The 18,682-nt window shown below is 34.9% G+C and overlaps 1 protein-coding gene across 1 annotated transcript in view; it reads right to left on the reverse strand.

Moving 5' to 3' along the window:
• The window catches only part of LOC117179319 (sodium/potassium-transporting ATPase subunit beta-2-like), a 111,048-nt gene that overhangs the window by 7,476 nt on the left and 84,890 nt on the right, over nucleotides 1–18,682 (reverse strand). Inside the window, exons 4-5 of the mRNA XM_033370982.1 lie at nucleotides 6,612–6,793; nucleotides 5,900–6,173 (exon numbers count right to left, since the gene is read on the reverse strand). Of these exons, the coding sequence (XP_033226873.1) occupies nucleotides 5,900–6,173; nucleotides 6,612–6,793 (456 nt within the window). The remainder of the gene's footprint in view (nucleotides 1–5,899; nucleotides 6,174–6,611; nucleotides 6,794–18,682) is intronic.

Genomic DNA, 18,682 nt, shown 5'->3' on the forward strand with positions numbered 1-18,682 from the left:
TCATGAAATGTTGTTGTCCGTCTGTCTATATGCATGGTTACCTGAATGTTGTGGCCACGCTACCTTTGAAGGATTCATCCAATCGAATCGACCATTGATATATTTTTTAAGGATCCCAAAATAAAGTTAAAGTTCGTTAACCAGATATTTTGAACCAAAATTTAAAAAACTTAAAGCATATTCGAAATACAATTTTTTTTTAATTTTATTAATTTTTGGAAAAAGATTCTTACAGATGGGTAGAAGACTTGAATTTATCCGTATTGCATTTTTAAATACAAATTTAAGTTATAATCTTTATGCTATTAATTTAAAATATTTTTTCTAGCACGCAGGTTTTGAATTTCCCAGGTGCGAATTCAGATCGACACCCAGAGCAGGTGCGTTGACTCAAAGTCTAACTGACTTTGGCCCGCCGTAGATCGGCAGCCAAAGTTGGCAGACAACGTGGGACTGACTATTGGCCCAACTTTGGCCCGAACACGGACCAAACATCAGGGCAACTGTAGGAAATCGTTCATTACCGATTAAAGCCCACTACTGGCCCAAGGTCGGCTCAGAGATCGGCATTAAGGGATTTAGAAAGTTCTGAAGAAGTTAGGCCGACTATTGGCCCAACAATGACACAAACATGGACCAACCTAGCCACCCAGACAGTTCTTCTACTAAACAAAGCATTCAGATTTGTACAGTATGGATTCAGAATACTGTATCTTTGTTTATTTTAAAATTATGCCCTGTGAAATTGGAGTATGAAAAATATACATTTTTAATCTGGTTGCTATGGGATTTAAATACTTAAAAAATCAGAGACTTAAAAAATAACATTTTAAAATTCAAGCTCCTAAGCTGCTTCATTAAAAAATTAATAATTTTTTTTTATCATTTCAAACTCAGTTTCAAAAAAAATTTTAATTGAAAATCAAACTCATATTTTTTGATGTGCTAAAATGTAGAAAAGTGTCCATGCTTTTATATGAAAGTTGATGAATTTATGATTTTAAGATTAGGCATAGACAAACCAAAATATTTTAAATATTTAAAACTAGACTCTTTCAAGAATTTTAAATCAAACTTATTTAAAAATTGAAAAATTCTTATACTGAAAAAACTTAAAAAATTTGAAGGAGTTACCTAAAATTTATTTGGTCCGAGTTTCAAAATATTCGCGCTATCCTACAAGCGGTTTTTTACTCTTTCAAACAAACAAATGTCAACAACGTGAAAATAAAAAGAAGTAAATAAACGTTTTACAACAATAAACCCTCTAATTTAAATTACTACTTGATAATCACACTATATCACTTACACATCCATGAAACGGCATGATTTTTCCATGTTGTTGTATCTCAGATACTATCGATTTTTAATTCGGTATACCGCCTGAAAAAACGTTTTAATTTTTGTTCTTAAAATTTTTGTTAAATTATTAAAAATGTAAGTTCTAACTAATAAAAGCGTACGCGTCATGTGTGTTATAAACGAAAACTATAACGGTCTCCATCGCAATTATTAATTTGCCCAACACACGCACTATGGCGAATAACAATAGTCAGTTTGACAGTAAAAATTACTTTTATGAAGAGCAATCTTTACATCGAGCCAACGTAGTGAGTCCGTTTTCGTTCACTGGACTGAGTGCAGTGGAATGGCTTAATCTTTGCGGGTACTCCCCGTATCCAGTCGTATGATTGGCCGTCACAGATGCCGCCAGTCAGAATGGTCAAACCTTAAAGCGAGGATGACAGCTGATCGACATGTCTCATTCTTCCCACGGCTTTAGTGTCAACAAAGGATCTAATGTTTCATTAATTTCCTTGTAATTAGTATTTTGGAGTTCAGTTTTTTTCTGTTACCAGATTTTTTGTTCATCTACGGTATCGGCGCATGTTAGTTTGTGGTTGGGTTTTATACATATATACATATTGAAATGCAAATAATTATACAAATATTTGCAGTTCAGCTTAGTACTTCTACATATAAATATTTTTTTACAGAAAAAGGGCAAATTTCTTTTATCAAAGGTGTATATAACCGAATAGAAATTGAGCATTGATGTAAAAATTCAAACGACAACATTATAAAAATCACTTAAAGGAAAAAAAGGAAATTTAACAAAATTGTTCGATTCATGCGTAATAATAATATTAAACGTTTGCTTTCGCATCTAAAAGTAAATATATTTACGTGCTGCACGTTAATTAGATTTATTTTAACTTGAATTAAACAAATATCGAATCTAGTTGACAAAAAAACATTTCTTTTCATAATTTTGACATTTCTGTTTAAAAATTCAGAATTATTATAATTCCGGCCAGTGCCAGCTCTTGTTACGGGAAACTAGCAGAACTAGTATGGACAGCCTGCACAGAGATTCAGATTATTTACTGCACTTAGTCCGGTTAAGGAAAACGGACTCACGACGGTGGTCCATCGTAAACATTGCCGTTAGGAACAACTTGCAGGTTTACTGCGTTTATCTACCACAATGAGTACGGTGGACCCCTTTGTGACTACTGTACCAACAGTAAAGAGTCAGCTGATTCTAGAAAAAAAATTAAACCGTAACCAGTACGATGAAATTTTCTCCGTGTACATAGAATTTTTAGAAATTCTTTAAAAGTCCGTTATAAAGACAAGGCCCCCGAAATGTGAATCTGTTTTCATTGTGGGACACAAATGACATAATTTTGTATTTAATGCTAGTAAAAATGTATTATTTGGCGGCGTTTTTTACCCTCGTTTCTTTCTAGGCTATGTTTTGAGAGATTTCACTATTTTTTTATTTATGAATTATATGATGTATCAATATAATTGGTTAACCCTTTGCAAATTCGTCCAAGATGTTTCAACGAAATTGAACATCTTGGGCTGGGAAATGTTTCAACTGGTAAAACAAGTCGTATGGCTCCAATAAAAATTCGTTCGCGATCGGGTCAATGTCCGATATTTTCTACAAACGCATTGATTCTCCACTAGATATTGTTCTCCCAAAGCAAATAACTGCATCAAGCTCTGATACATACTTTTATCTAGATTTCAAAAATGTTGATTATAGATCAATAATTTCCTTTTTGGGTAAAGTAGATTAGGATGCATTGTTTACTCACTGACCTATAGATGATTGTGTCACTTATTTTTACGGGATATTGTATGACTAAATTGAATTATATGTACCATAGCGAAAAAGACGTAGCGATAAATAAACTGTATATTTTTCTCGAGACTTAGTTAATATGTTTGCCCAAAAGAGAGCTGCTCATTTTCGATTTAAGACTTGAGGGAATCAGACGGATCGCGAAGTTTTCTCTAACTTAAGGGCTATGTGCAAACTTTTACGTAAAAATTTTCGTAATGTTCATATTAATAATGCAGAACGTAGTATTTAAAGAAACCCGAAGTTCTTTTGGAAACATATCAATATTAATAGATCTTGCAATGACATGCCTAACGTGATGCATCTGGAAGACAAACAAGATAGAACTGATCAGGAAATCACCTATTTATTTGCAAATAACTTTGCTTCTATATATGAGAGGAATACTTGACCCAAATTTAAACAATTAAATAGTTCTACCCTTGATATTAGTAATGTTGAAATCGCCTTATCAGAAATTTTTGAATGGGTCAATGTAATAAACTGTAATAAAGGTCCTGGTCCCGATGGCATCCCTCCTCTATTTTATAAAAACTACTGCTGCGCAATATCAAGGCCAATTTGGTACTTTTTTACTAAATACTTATCTACCGGTTTCTATCCTTCTCAATGGAAATCTAGCCACGTTGTTCCCATCTACTAGCAGATGATAATATCTGGTATATCGGGTATATTTCTGGTAGGTCGTCTTGCACTAACCTTACTTTATACACTAAGATTATTGCGGAGGTGCTTGATGGTAATAAGCAAGTTGATGTAATTTACACTGACTATTCTCGCGCTTTCGACAAGGTTAATCACAGAGTTTGATCCAGAAACTAGAGGCACTTGGAATTCATGGAAATTTATTAGAATGGTTCAATGGTTATCTGAGAGACTGGGGGTTTGCTGTGAGTTCAAAGGTGTGTACTCACGCAAATTTACTGCAACGTTTGGCGTACCTCAAAGATCACACATGGGTCCGCTGTTATTTAATATTTATGTTAATGATATTATACAAATATTTACCATTGTTATGGCCTTACTTTTTGCTGATGATTTAAAAATGTACACTATCATTACATCCCTTGAGGACGCTGTTGTAGTTCAAAAAGATATTACCACCTTGTATATGTGGTGTCTGGAAAATGGGATGACTTTAAATATTTCCAAGTGTAAAATGATGCGTTTTTCGCGAAAAATATATCATCTTGACTTCCAATACTTGATAAATGGATCTGTCGTCGAAATTGTTAATGTGATGCACGACCTTGAAATTTTTGTAGATGATAAACTCTTTTCTCCAGCATATTGATTATTGTACTGCTAAAGGTCTAAAGATGTTGGGATTTATCCAACGTCACTCTGTAGAATTTGAACAACCATTCACACTACGCATATTTAAAAAACTAGAAAGGGTTCAAAATAGGTTTTTCTCGTGGGCGGCAATTAAGTTATGTCTTCCTAATCCACGACTGTCGCACGACTATTCGCATATTGCTGCTGCTTCAAATATCAGCTACTTGAAGTCACATCGAAAAGCGCAAGATATTTTATTTATGCACAAGTTAGTCAATAGAAATATAACCTGTCCTCAATTACTTGATAGTACACACTTACATGTACCGGGTAGATCTCTGCCAAGCTCCACTTATCTATCTCACATATTTCATTAAGATAAATTCAGATCTAGTTTCGGCGAACATTCGCCAGTTTCTCGAATGACCAGATTGGCAAACGATGTACTAGGCCGTCTGATAAGTCCCTGAAAAATGAAACACGGAGACGTTTTTTTGGCCAAAGTCGATTTTATTTTTCAACATACTCTGCTTTTAGTTCGATACAGCGAGTCCAACGATTTTCTAACTTTTTGATACCGTCCGAAAAGTACTCGATCGGAAGGTCTCCAAAATACGCCTCAGTTTCAGCTATGAGCTCCTCATTTGAGTAAAAATGCTTACCGGTGAGCCATCTCTTCAGGTTAGGGAACAAGTAATAGTCGCTGGGAGCCAGGTCTGGTGAATATGGTGGCTGAGGAACCAATTCGAAGCCGATTTCATGCAATTTTGCTTGTGCAACTAAGCATGAATGAACAGGCGCATTGTCGTCATGATAAAGCGGTTTTTTTTTCTTCAAATGCGGTCGTTTTTCGGCGATTTCGATTTTCAATCGGTCCAATAATGATGATAATTTTAAGAAATTAAGACTAAGATTATTATAATTTAAGATTAAGACTAAGATTAAGATAATTTTAAGAAACATTGACCCCTTTGCCTATCCCTTTGTAACAATGTGTACTTCAGAAATCGATTTACTTCTTATGAAATTTGTAGCGGCTATATTTATTCCCAGTAACTTTTACATTTGTGGACAATCGTTGGTACTAGTTACTTCGTAACTGAAGCATACGCGGTCCGCATGCGTGACGCGTCGCGGCACAACGGCTAAATATACCTGGCGAATGCCAAAACCGCAGTGTTATATTTCTTCTTTAAAAATAAAATATAACTACTTCTGGGTATATTTGACGCGAATATTTTACTAATGTATTCAGCATGGATCAAATATTACTGACCGCCTAAACCCGAAAATGATAATTATTTTAGACCCTATCTAAAAACTCACGAATATCTGCTCTTTTCATATCGATGTTCGCATTTTATGTACAGAATATGTATTGAGTTATTAAGAAACACGTTCATTATTGTGAATTATGTTCGTAGAATATGTAGGTACTAATAGAACATACAAGTAGATACTTACTTCGTGGTCGTCTGAAATGTACAGCGACCAAAGGACTCAAGTATCCCTCTGCGTTTTCGTAAGGATAGTAGTACCCAGGGAATCCTTGATGAGGTGGTATTATGTCTATCGGACCAATGTTTTCTTGGTCAGCTGGATTTTCACCTTCGCAAGACACCCAGATTGTGTTACGTTGCTTTTCTGGAATACTTCGAATGTACCTTTTCAAAGACTCAGGCATCTTTTCCGGTAACTTATTAGTTTCGTTGTAAAACTCTGGCCTCCATCCGTAAATCTAATAAAAAATACATCATTATAACTGACTGTATACTAAACGAATATTAAGCTCGAGTGATAATTACAGAAACCCTATAAATTATGAAATTACGGGCAACCAACCCTACGTGGAGTCAGATGCCTATATGACTTATTATGAGGGAGGAAAAGTCAGGGAAATTAAGCGATATATTTAGCGTGAGCAGTGACTAGAAAAAACAGGAAAAATACACAGTAAGTAGGGAAAGGAAAGAAACTAGTATATAATTACTAAAAAATTAAATTTTTTTTTGTTCAAAAAGTATATTTTGTTGGGATGGGGATTGGAAGGGGGCTTCGTTTCAAAAAGGATTAGGAGCAGTAATGGCAAAATACGAAACCACAAGAGATTTTACCCACAAGACTCATTCCTTTTCATTTTTCCTTCATTGACATATTCTTAATCATGAAGTACTACCTTGTTTAGCTTTAAGAACACACATGGGGATGCCTTGTGGTAATTAAATTGATTTTCTTGGTTGCAAGGAGCAAACTTCATCACATCGACGTTGCATACTTGACCGCGTTTAGGGGGTTGGTCGTAATCACAGTTGGCGATATTGGCCCCAAGACCAGGTCTTGTTCCCGGAGTTTTGTACTCTGAAAATAGTTTAATAATAATTAGTGGGACTTTCCACGCCCCTAAATAATACGCAAAGTGCCTAATTCCAGCCAACTGTGCGAGAATGCCGAGAATAATATTAATGCATTCGCACTTTGAAATATGCCTACATTGCACAATGTTTAAGGAACCAAAAATTGCACTGGGTCATGCTGACACAAGGAGGCTAAATTCCATAAAAGTGTACCAAATACGATTTCGTCTACAATTTACAATTATCAAGTGATTTTTAAGAGATCAGTCCTCGCCGAAGGAGCTAACGTCCGCTTTCCTTAAAGCATCCGAACATTACTTAAACACATAGGGTTTCATTTTTACGTACTAGGACGGTGTCATTTCCACCTTAGTATCCCGTAGCCACCTTTTATGTCACAGTTTTCAGCGAGACTTGCAGAGAGTGTCATGCAAATCCTGAGGACCTAATACGCATACTGCCCGAGTATCCCACTCATGTAGGAACAATGTATCTTCACATATACAAAGCGGCTCTAACCTGCCGAACACTCTAAGGGAAATAGGTAAGGAGAAGTGTCAAATTTTCTGAACTACGATTTTCAGACAGACGTCTACATTGAACACTCGAGGCCGGATATCGTTCCCCAGAACTTCGAGAAACGAACTATATATTCAGGATCGATTTTTTAGCGCCAGCCGACTACATCATCACTGACAAAAAAAAGAGATGTATCACTACCTTAAAAGGGAGCTGCAGCGAATGCACCCCAAATATTCGGTTAAAATAATTACCCTTGTGAACATTGCTCATAGAGGTGCGAAACAAAAACTGTTTGGTACCCTCAAAACTATACCTACGTGTCATAAACATGCAGGGGCACTTGCGATATGGATGCAGAGGGCTGCCAAACTTGGGTAGCTCCATTTCCTCAATACATGCAAAGGCTTCGCCAGCACCCATTGTAATTTCATCCTACTCTGTGGCCACCCATCTCTCGGTCACTCGGCATACTGGAAACCAGTGCCATTTTCATAGAGAACAGTTGTTCCCATTGGGGGTGGTTTTTAAACCTGTTTTTTATTAATACATATAATATTGAAATATAGGGTGTGCCATTCGGTTTTTATTCCTTTGGAATCGGACCGAAAGGCATATGAAGAAGTTACCAAATGTGTAGCCGGCCTGCAAATAGAGGGTCCCTGTACGAAGGGTTTCTGCTGAATATGGTTACAATAATTAATAAGCTGTCATGGACAATTTACAACAACAGTAACAACCGTGCCGAATGCTGAATAGAACCTGGTTGAGGTGTCTTAAACGGCGACTCTGGTATACCGAGCCCCCTCTCAGAGTGAGCAGCCTTATTCCTGCATGCGGGGCTCTACAAAGACGTACGAACCCCTTTCTCTAGCTGCTCGTGCAAACAACAATGACACCACTAAACCACCAAAAAGCTGTAGATGCGGTTCAAAACGATCGAAAACGCAGATCACCGGAGAATGGGCTGACAAACAGTGCCGATCACCCGAGAGTTTGGGGTGCTGCAAATAATTTAGATAGAAATACTGCCATGAAACGGTGAAACGCCCAGACTGAGTAAGCGAATCAGCTCAATAAGACTTGCTAGGCTGCTACGATGTCAGCATTATCCCTGTTCTCGGAACAGTGATACAAAAAGATTAGGTGGGCGAGACAGAATGCGTCCCGTGTTCAGTGTATAATTGACTACATAACATCTGGTAGACTGTTCACGGAAAGGTTTCGAAAGTTCGCCCAAGTACTGTGGATTTTCAATCACACACTGAACAAGTTGAAGCTGCTGAAAATCAAGCAGAATATTGTTGACAAGATACGGGTTTTATGTGACGCAAAGAAGAGAATACAGAAGAGAGAGGCACGGATCAGGGAGAATGAACAGTTTCTTGCTGACCTATCGCGCCTCTTCAGCGTTCATCCTGTTTCTATCAAAAATCCACCCAAGCCCAACGAGGTAGAGAATTTTTTGGTGAGCGGTATACAGGATACCGAAAACACTGGAATTTAAAGAAGATGCTGATAATATAATCCGCTTTAAGGAATTTCGCGACAACCTTATAAGATCTGAGAAGGAATGTCTGTCACTCCCGAGAGAACCTGCTAATTGACAGGTGCGTCTGCGAACACGCAGCAGCCCATCAACGTGTCTTGTCAATGGCTTGCATTGCCTATCGGAAAGCCTTATATTCAACCTCACATAGACGTATCATCTGTTTGTTGGAAAGCTGAAAGGTATATCCACACATACTGAGATGCCTAGAGAGATTGTTTACTCTTTGGAAAAGTAGATTTACTACCTCACCTGGAAAATATCGTGTGACAACGAACAACGTCATTTTCCAGAGGGACCTCTCCTGCTAAATGCTTCACTTCTTGAGCCCGAAGTCAAGAATGCAGATGTTGAGAAATTCCGCCAACAGATACTGGACAAGAACACGCACAGAAACTTTTACAGAAATGTAGAAAACAGTCCTTACCAAAGGAGCAAATTATAGCTTTTTGAAGATCACAAAGCCTTAATTGAGGTACAGAGGATTTTCGTTTTCGCATGCCAGGTCGGTGTCATTTCCACCTTAGTATACCGTGACCGCATTTTATGCGAAGAAGCTCTCAGCAGTAGGTGCAAAGCGTATCATGAATACGCTCCTTACCTAGAACACATACTAGCTGGGTCTCACCCACGCGGTAACGACGTATCTGTACAGACATAATTCGGACTTAAGGTTCCTTCATTACCATCTTTGTCACTCTTACGGCGTTGGTCGTACCTCTGCCCTACCGAACGCTCAAAGGGATATAGAGTCAATTGTCCAAAAGGCGAACTTCCAAATTTTCTGGAACTGCCATTTTCGGACAAATGTCTATATTGCTCACTCGAGGCCTCACATCCTTCTTCAAGGGTTGGAGAAACTAACTATAATCGTGATGGAATTCTAGACCCTGGCTCTCTCAAGAGAGCTGCAACGACTCTAGCCAAAATATTCGGTTAATGTTATTGTCTTTGTGATCGGTGCTCTCGGAGGTGCGAATCTATCACTGGGTCCCTTAGTGTGTTTAAGACACACGAGGATTCCGCCGGCCTGTCGTTGTTATTTCATCGTGCCCTGTGAGACGTGACCATAGGTGTGATTTACGCGTTTCTACTAGGATCCGGTATCATTTTTAGATAACGGTTGCTCCCAGTGGGACTTTTCGAATGCTGTTTAAGGTAGTCCGGCTATTGGATCAATCAGATGAAAAATCATTCAAATTAGTTGTTTTTTTTTTAAATATTCTCTTTTACGTAATTCCTTTTTTAGTGGCCCTTTCCAGGTTAAAATTTGAATTATCACTGCTTAAACTCGAGTAAAAAATATGAGATCTTATGGAGAGGCCTTTCGCAGGCTCCAAAAATGGTTAATTTAGACTTTAAAACACGTTGAATTTTGTTAGGAAAACTTTTTTTTAGACAGAAAATATAATGCAAAATTTGAATGACTACTCATTTATACTTGCTTCCAGGGTATTTGAGCTTAATTTTAGCAAAATGTAGCCTAGAATAAAAGATATAGCTAGAATCGAGACAAATCAACATTTAAATTTCCATTTTATTATTATTATTATTTAAATAACATTTTATTTATATTGATCAGCATAAAAATTTGTTATCTCATTTAGTAATTGATATCCTGGCCAAATTTTGTATTTAATTCCAAATTTCAGAAGAAAAAAAATGGACAGATTTCCCTTGCTTGGAATTGGCGCTTTTTTCCTGCTAAGGATTTCGCGAGGAAAAGCTATTATTGTGGCGTTACGATCGATCAACTGATTGATACACAGTGCGGTAATTAATTGCTCCTTTTTAATCATTTTGTGTTGCGACTGGGTCATAAAAGGACGGTCAGTTACGGTATGGACCGAAGAAAGAAATTAACAAGAAATCGAGTGCGAAATTTCCGCAAAAGAAATAAATTATTAAATAAGTTATTTCCGGGTAAGTGGAAAAAATAATATAATATAATACTACTAACCTTGAAAAAAGAAAAAAACAAAAAATTTCATACATGAATTTGGATACGAATAAATATATTTGTTTGTATTATATAATAAAAATTAAATAAAAATAAATGAATTTAAAAATCTATGTTAAATAATAATTAATAACAATTATTTCGATGAGTTCTAAGAATATGAGGCTATCTTTCTGCTACGGATAAGAATTAGGCTAACTTCATTTAGCTAAGTTTTCAGGAGGAATAAATAACCTATTATTTTCCGAAACATTTCCTACGAATTCAAAACTCCAGTATTGTGTATTACAGTTTGTAAGAAAACGATAGCCTATTATTCGTAGAACCCATCGATTTGATCAACCATAATTTATGAAATTATTATCAAACTGATAATTAAATGCAAATAATAGTCAGATATTTAAACATCTCCAACGCTAAAAGATTGGGATGGAGGTAGGACCGAACGGACTAAGGCGGCCAAGGACGGACTAAACAAGGCAAGCGTCAAACGAGGAATGGAAAATCTCTAATATAGTTTATATTTTTGAAAATAAAAGAGTTTAGTTTAATTTCAAAGTGGAAATAATTTTATTAAAAATTACGTAAGTACCTCGTAAGTACCTACGTTTGATTAGACCCCAACTAGGAGTCTTCTCAGGTACTACTGAGGAACGTAACGCTGCTTCGACTGTGGAACTGACTAGGAAATCTAGAAGGAATCTATTTAGTTACTTAAGAGGTACTTACGTAGCAAGGACTATTGTTAAAGAAGGGTTTCTCTGCGTATGAAATTCAAAGAATTTATAGATTAGATTTATCGATGAAAAATTGAAAGAAAAATGAACAAAAATGACTTATTTTGAAGAATTGATTGGTTGTTATTTGAACAATTAAATGTAATCTATAATTTCTTTGAATTTCATACGCAGAGAATCGCTTCCTTAACAATAGTTCTTGCTACGTAAGTACCTCGTAAGTAACCATTCGGTTCGGTTTGGATTCCTCTACAATCAAATTGAAGGGCCTGACAAAACCACCAAACGCGTCCACGGGTTGCGGATAGAGGGTCCCTGTACCAAGGGTTTCGACTGAATATGGTTACAAAACTAAATAGGCAGTCGTGGACAATTGTCCAGGGGTGGTCCCGAAGGAATTAACCCCAAGCGGAGGTATGAAACCCACGCTGAAAGCTGAATGGCACCTGGCTGAGGTGTCTAGAACGGTGACTCTGGGATACCGGGCGACCTTTCAGAGGTCAACTCCAAACATAGTTGTAGTAAGTGCTGTTCAAAACAACAAAGCGCGCAGGGCTCCCGACAAAGGATCGACCAACAATGCCGACCACTCTAGAGTTGGGGGAGCCAATGAAGATGGATTCAATGCGATGGATTGGCGGAATCTCGGGACCTTTAGGTGGACGGAACGACTAAATCACGACTAGCTAGAATGCTACGATGCAAGTGTGGCTCCTGAACGGAGTTACATGGCACGACTGCATGCTCTGTGGTGTGAGAACAACCCGGAGCTATCGCACTTTTCGCATCAACGTCTGCGAAACCATGCCGAACGACTTCAAAAAAGGGGCCATGTAAGCGGATCGCCTACTCTACCACAGCTAGAACAAGCCGGCAACAGAGAAAGAGAGGCGACGCTAAGACCAACCGCGGGCAGGCATCCAATAAAGGAAGAGCGATGCTTTATGACCCGGAGAAACATCAACACCAAGGTTTCTCTAAAGCCTAAAGATCTGGCTGAAATGGATGACGAGTTTCGCGGACATTTTTCCGGAGAATCCGACCTCTGGGCTATCAATTATTGTGTCTATAATGCAACGAGAGCTTTGGCCGATGCGAACCGTAAAACAAAACCAACGGTTGATCATAAGACCAAAAGACGAATGCATCAACTTGTCATAAAGATAGGCTGGGCAAGACAGTACGTGTCCCGCATTCAGTGTGCGATGGACTACATCACATCATATACATCACATCATATGATGAAGTTTTTATACTTCTACGATAAATATTTTTTTAAATAAAGATATCATTTCCATTTAAGATCAAATGTTCGATATTTTTTATTAAAACACATTTTTCTTATTTAACTGTTGATATTTCTACGATAATTTTTTTGAAATAAATATATCGTTTCAGTTGAAGATAAAATATTCGATAATTTTTATTAAATTACGTAGTTCTCATTTGATTTTTAATATTTGTACGAAAGAATTTTTTTAAAATAAAGGTAGTTTCATTTTGAGTAAAATCTTCGATATTTTTTACTAAAACACATAGATCTCATATAATTGCTTATATTTCTCCAAAAGAATTTTAAAAATAAAGGTTTGGTTTCATTTGAAGATAAAATGTTTAAATTTTTTTTTTAAATACATAGCTCTTGTGTAATTTTTTAAATTACTACAAAAGAATTTTTTTAAATAGAGGTATCATTCCAGTTTAAGATAAAATGTCCTATATTTTTTATTAAATTACATAGTTCTCATTTAATTCTTTTTATTTCTAATTCTATGAAAGAACTTATTAAAATAAAGATATGGTTCCATTTTGAGAAAATATGCTCGATTTTTTATTAAGATACCTAGTTCTAAGTTAATTTTTAATATTTATACAATTTTTTTAACTACGACATTATTACAATTTATGAAGAAATGTTTGATAATTTTTATTGAAATACAGTGTTTACTTCATTTTTTATATTTCTACACAAAAATGTCCAAAATATAGATGTCGTTTCAGTTCAGGATAAAAGATATACATGATAAGTTCACCATTATTTTTTTAAATATACTATCATGTTGATTAATAAATCCTTTCTCAATTTTATTATGTAATTTATTTTTACGCTTTATCAAGACAAAAAAACCGGTGCGACCGGCACTGCCATGCGGTATCACTTATATTTTATATCTCATAAACATTTGAAACAAAAATATGTGAACATTAAGTGCCAATTATTATATAAACATCAATATAATTATTACCTTACAATTAAACAACAATCATTTTAAATATAAATATTTTATATTTATACTTGCCACTCCCAGAACAGTGACTCCATCAACTGCAAACGTTTTTCGCTCCCACAAAATATCTTTTTTTTTTAATTTCTCTCGCACATGCCATGCCTGGGTTTTACTACAAAATTTTTCCTTGGGATGGTTTTTTTCCAGGCTTTTAGATTTTCTTCCTCTTTTTTCACGTAAAAGAAATAAAATTTTTAGGAGCAGCTCTCATAACCTGACTTCCATCCAGGGACAATGTTCCATCCATTTTACTTATTTTGTTGCCAAATTTAATATTCATCATATTTCTTAATTCATACACTTTGATTTTTAACTCAGAAAACAGATTATCATTGCGAAAATCATCGCTCAAATTAATTTTCCACTATAATGCTTCCAATTCTTGCCATATAACCATAGGCCGGAAAGACTCCCAGCGCCATCTGCACTCCTTGCTTAAATTAATCATAATAGTGATCTAACGTCGATGCAGGGGGCTGGTTTAGCCTTGTATAATACAAGAATAAATTGATCTCCAGCAGCTGCTACTTCACAGCGAGTAGAATTGGGGTCTTTAAAATTTCTTACAATATCCTGCAAGGATAAATTTTTATTGCGCAGAGTAATTGTTTAATTTGTTTCTACCAGAAGAAGCCAAATGTTGTATTGCACCCACTAAATGCGTGAGAAATAAAATAGATTCCTTAATGTTTGTTGAAGACTCAGACTCTTGCAAAAGTTTCGAACTATAAACCCGAGATTTTACATTTGCTTTTCCTTCTTTGAGCAAAAAAACATTCTTTTCTACAGGAGACACATAAAAAACGCTACACAAACTCTACCTCATAGGTACACACTCTACCTAATTTAACTCCTATATACTCGTATTTTCACCGAAAAACCACCCCTGTTCGAGGCATGTGCAAGAGAATACTACTAATACTACTGCTACTATTACTATTACTAGTACAAACTTATATATCATTATATATCACTTATACATTAATTTTATTATTAAAAAATATTAAAAATAGTTTTTATTTATTACTTAATGCATTATACATATATATACATATACATAGTCTTTATTCAATTTTTTATAAAATGAGTAACTGATATACCTTTTGGTATAATCTTTATATAACTTTTTATTGTTTAAATAACAACAAATTATTGAGAAATATTTATAGAAAATGTTCTGCTCTATAATTTTAGTTCTACATTATGACTGAAAAACCACCCCGTTTCGAGATTTCTGTATGAGAAGGAGCGTGCGGGCTTTGAGCTCAAACTCACCCCCTACTCAAAGGGTGGATTACTCGTGAACTGTCAACTGCACAAAAAAATGCATATGTGACGTGCGCCGAAGAAAGGGGGCTTACTCTAAAAAAATCAAAATCAAGGTTTTTACACATTTCGATAGCTTTTGAACTGCTCTTTTTAATTCAACGCATCTATCACCTATCTCCTTCCGTGAGAATGTAGTGAAGTGGAGAGGGAAGATTTCGTGAGTCTTCCCTCTCTCCTAAAAGTCCGGTCTATCGAGTCGTCTTCAACCGCTCATTCTTCAAAATCTCACTTTTCAGAGTAAGTACCCATTCTTCGGCGCACGTCACATATAATACTTCTTGCTCAGAATTGTATATACTGTTTATTTGTACTGAACTATTTTTGCCGTTAGATGCAGCCTTTTCGAAATAATAGCAAAAAAAAAACAATTTTCGGGGGTTATTCGTTAGATTTAAAGGTTGTACCACCCACCGGCCAGAAGAAAACTCTTTTGATATTTCATTCTGATACCATACGGAACAACGTACGATAGATATTAAAACTTTATATATTTTTTCTCGAAAAAGTCTAATTTGACTGGACTATGGCCACCCGTGCAGAAATCACCCGATTTCATACTTAATACCGATCTGGCCCCGACCGGGATACCCGATCTAGCCCTGATCGGTAGAATTCTGTGGCCCAGATTTGGGCCAGACCAGGCCACACCTATTTCCTACCGTAACGCCATCCCTATGCGCTCACAGAATTAGTGCTGATTATTGTTTTTTGATAGTGCAGTGAAACTGAAATATTATTCCTTTATAATATTTTCTAAATGATTGAAAATGTCTAAGGCAAGTACGCCACGTGTTCGGAGGCACCGAACACTGACCAGTGTACCTCGAAACGTGCGTGAAGAAAATGAAAGTAAGTAATTACGCTCTGTGACTAATTGAAACCTAACCTCAAATAAAGTGATCATCAATTAAATTTTATTTTTTTAATCCAACCCGTTCAATTGATGAATTTAGACGAAGCAGAAAATTTGGATCCACTTGAAAATGAATTTCCGGCTGATATCAACACAGTTTTAGGTAAAATCATTTTATCAGTGAAAAGTCAATAATTTTATCAACGTATTTATCATATTGTTTATATTGTTTTGTACTATGTTATCCATTTATATTAATTTTTTATTAATTTAATGTAGAGTTAAAATGATAAAATCTGTTATAAACTATGTTAACTAATAATAGTCAAAATAAGTAATCTCCAAAAACAGTGATCTTATCATAATAGAATATGTGATAAAATCAAAAGTGCATTTCAGATTTTTTTAAATAGTAAATTCATTATCAAAATACATGAAGGACACCTTTTCATAACATGAATTTCAGAATTAAGTCGTTGTTATTTGCGCGCAGTTTAAAACGCTAAAATACATTATTTCTATTCTTTATCATAAATAATGGCATTTCTTCTTTTAAAAATGCCATTAGATAGAAATCGATGAATCTTGATAAAAAAAAAGTAATTAAATACATATTCTGCACACAATCTAAAGGATAATTTTAATTCACAGAATATGTATTTGATTAATTTTTACTATTATCAAGAGTCATTGATATCGATGTAATGGACATTTTTATAAGTCGAAATGTCTTTATTTACAATAAACAATAAAAATAATATTTTTTAGCATCTTAAACAGCGCGCGAATAGTAACTAACCAGATGCCGAGTGTGGCGCATGTGTAGTGAAGTAAGAAGCTTTCTTTGGGAGCACTGCATAAATATTTATGAAAAAAGTATAATTTTTCCTGTGAATGCTCAACGTAAGTACGTAAAAATCCAATTTTTCTAATTCTGTCACCTTACTTTCTTTCCTGCACTTGGCTATTGTGGTTCTTGTATATTAACATCATCTTTTCTTCCACTTCCCTGCCGTAAATACTTGTAACAATTAAACCCCTAATATATATCTGATTTTTCGACACTTAACATTTATTTTCGAATCATCTTAATTTTCGCCAGGAAAATTCGATGAAAATCCTCAATCAGGTACTGATTCTGATACTGAAAATTATGCGAGGGTAGCCGTTTTAATCCAAGACAAAAATTCCCGGTTTTTTTCAGGTTCGCAAACATTTTTCACGATCAATAAAATTAAAAAATTTGAACACTAAAGCTAAAAATTTCTCCATTTGCAGTAACAAAAAATAATCTACGAATTAAAGCACTCAAAATTAAACTCTTACATTTTAAACTTTTGAAATTGAATTGTAAGAGTTTTTAAATTAAAAAATGTTGTATTCAATTGCTCAGTAATTTAAACGTAAAAAATGAAAGGCTCTAACACTTTTCAATTGAACAACTTCACATGAAATGCACATAAACTGCAAAAATTAGAATTTAAAAAAAATAATGAGTTCAAAAAGTCAGATTCAATTCTAAAAATATAAATTCACGTTATCATTTTCAAAGGTGTGAATTAAAGAATCAATGAATTAAAAAAATTTTAAATAATATTATTCTTAACGATTTTAAGCTAAATAAATACACATTATCATTTTCAAAGGTGTATATTAAAAGAATCAGTGAACTTTAAAATTTTTTAAATTATATTATTTTTAACAATTTCAAGCTAAATGCGTTAAAAATTTAAAAATTTAATTTGTTTAACTTAATACTTCTTAAATTGGAAGTTACATTATTTTTATCCTAAATACTTTAAACGTCCTTGTAAGGCTTCAAAATTTTATTTCAAAATCTTGAGAAATGTAGAAGTTGTTTTAACTTTATTCAACGTTAAACTTATTTTAAATTTTTTTTAGAATTTTTAAATATCTTTTAAAATGAAAAGAAAGTTCCCTATTACATTTAGAAACCCCTGGAAAATTAAAGAAAATTCTTAAAATCTTCCACATTATTTTTTAACAATCTTGGAAATCTTAAAATTTTTTTGAATATTATTTTTAAATAATATTCCAAACTGTGAAATTATTTTCAATTTTCCTACGAATCGTACCAAGAAGTTTTTATTCTTTTGAAACTTTTAAATTATTTGAAATCACTTCAAGCTTTAAATTAATTTTGAATCTTTTTAAAACATCTAAATGCGTTTTAAAATAATTCAATTTTTCCTATACAATTAATAAGTTTTCAATTGCTATTTGAACTAAATTCAACAATTTCACTTACAAATGTACTAGGCAGTCTGATAAGTCCCTGAAAAATGAAACACGGAGACGTTTTTCTGGCCAAAGTCGGTTTTATTTTTCAACATACTCTCCTTTTAGGTCGATACAGCGAGTCCAACGATTTTCTAACTTTTTGATACCGTCCAAAAAGTACTCGATCGGAAGGTCTCCAAAATACGCCTCAGTTTCAGCTATGAGCTCCTCATTTGAGTAAAAAAGCTTACCGGTGAGCCATCTCTTCAGGTTAGGGAACAAGTAATAGTCGCTGGGGGCCAGGTCTGATGAATGCGGTGGCTGAGGAACCAATTCGAAGCCGATTTCATGCAATTTTGCTTGTGCAACTAAGCATGAATGAACAGGCGCATTGTCATGATGATAAAGCGGTTTTTT

This window comes from Belonocnema kinseyi, chromosome 9, assembly GCF_010883055.1.
Source record: "Belonocnema kinseyi isolate 2016_QV_RU_SX_M_011 chromosome 9, B_treatae_v1, whole genome shotgun sequence".
In the NCBI taxonomy this organism is placed as follows: domain Eukaryota; kingdom Metazoa; phylum Arthropoda; class Insecta; order Hymenoptera; family Cynipidae; genus Belonocnema; species Belonocnema kinseyi.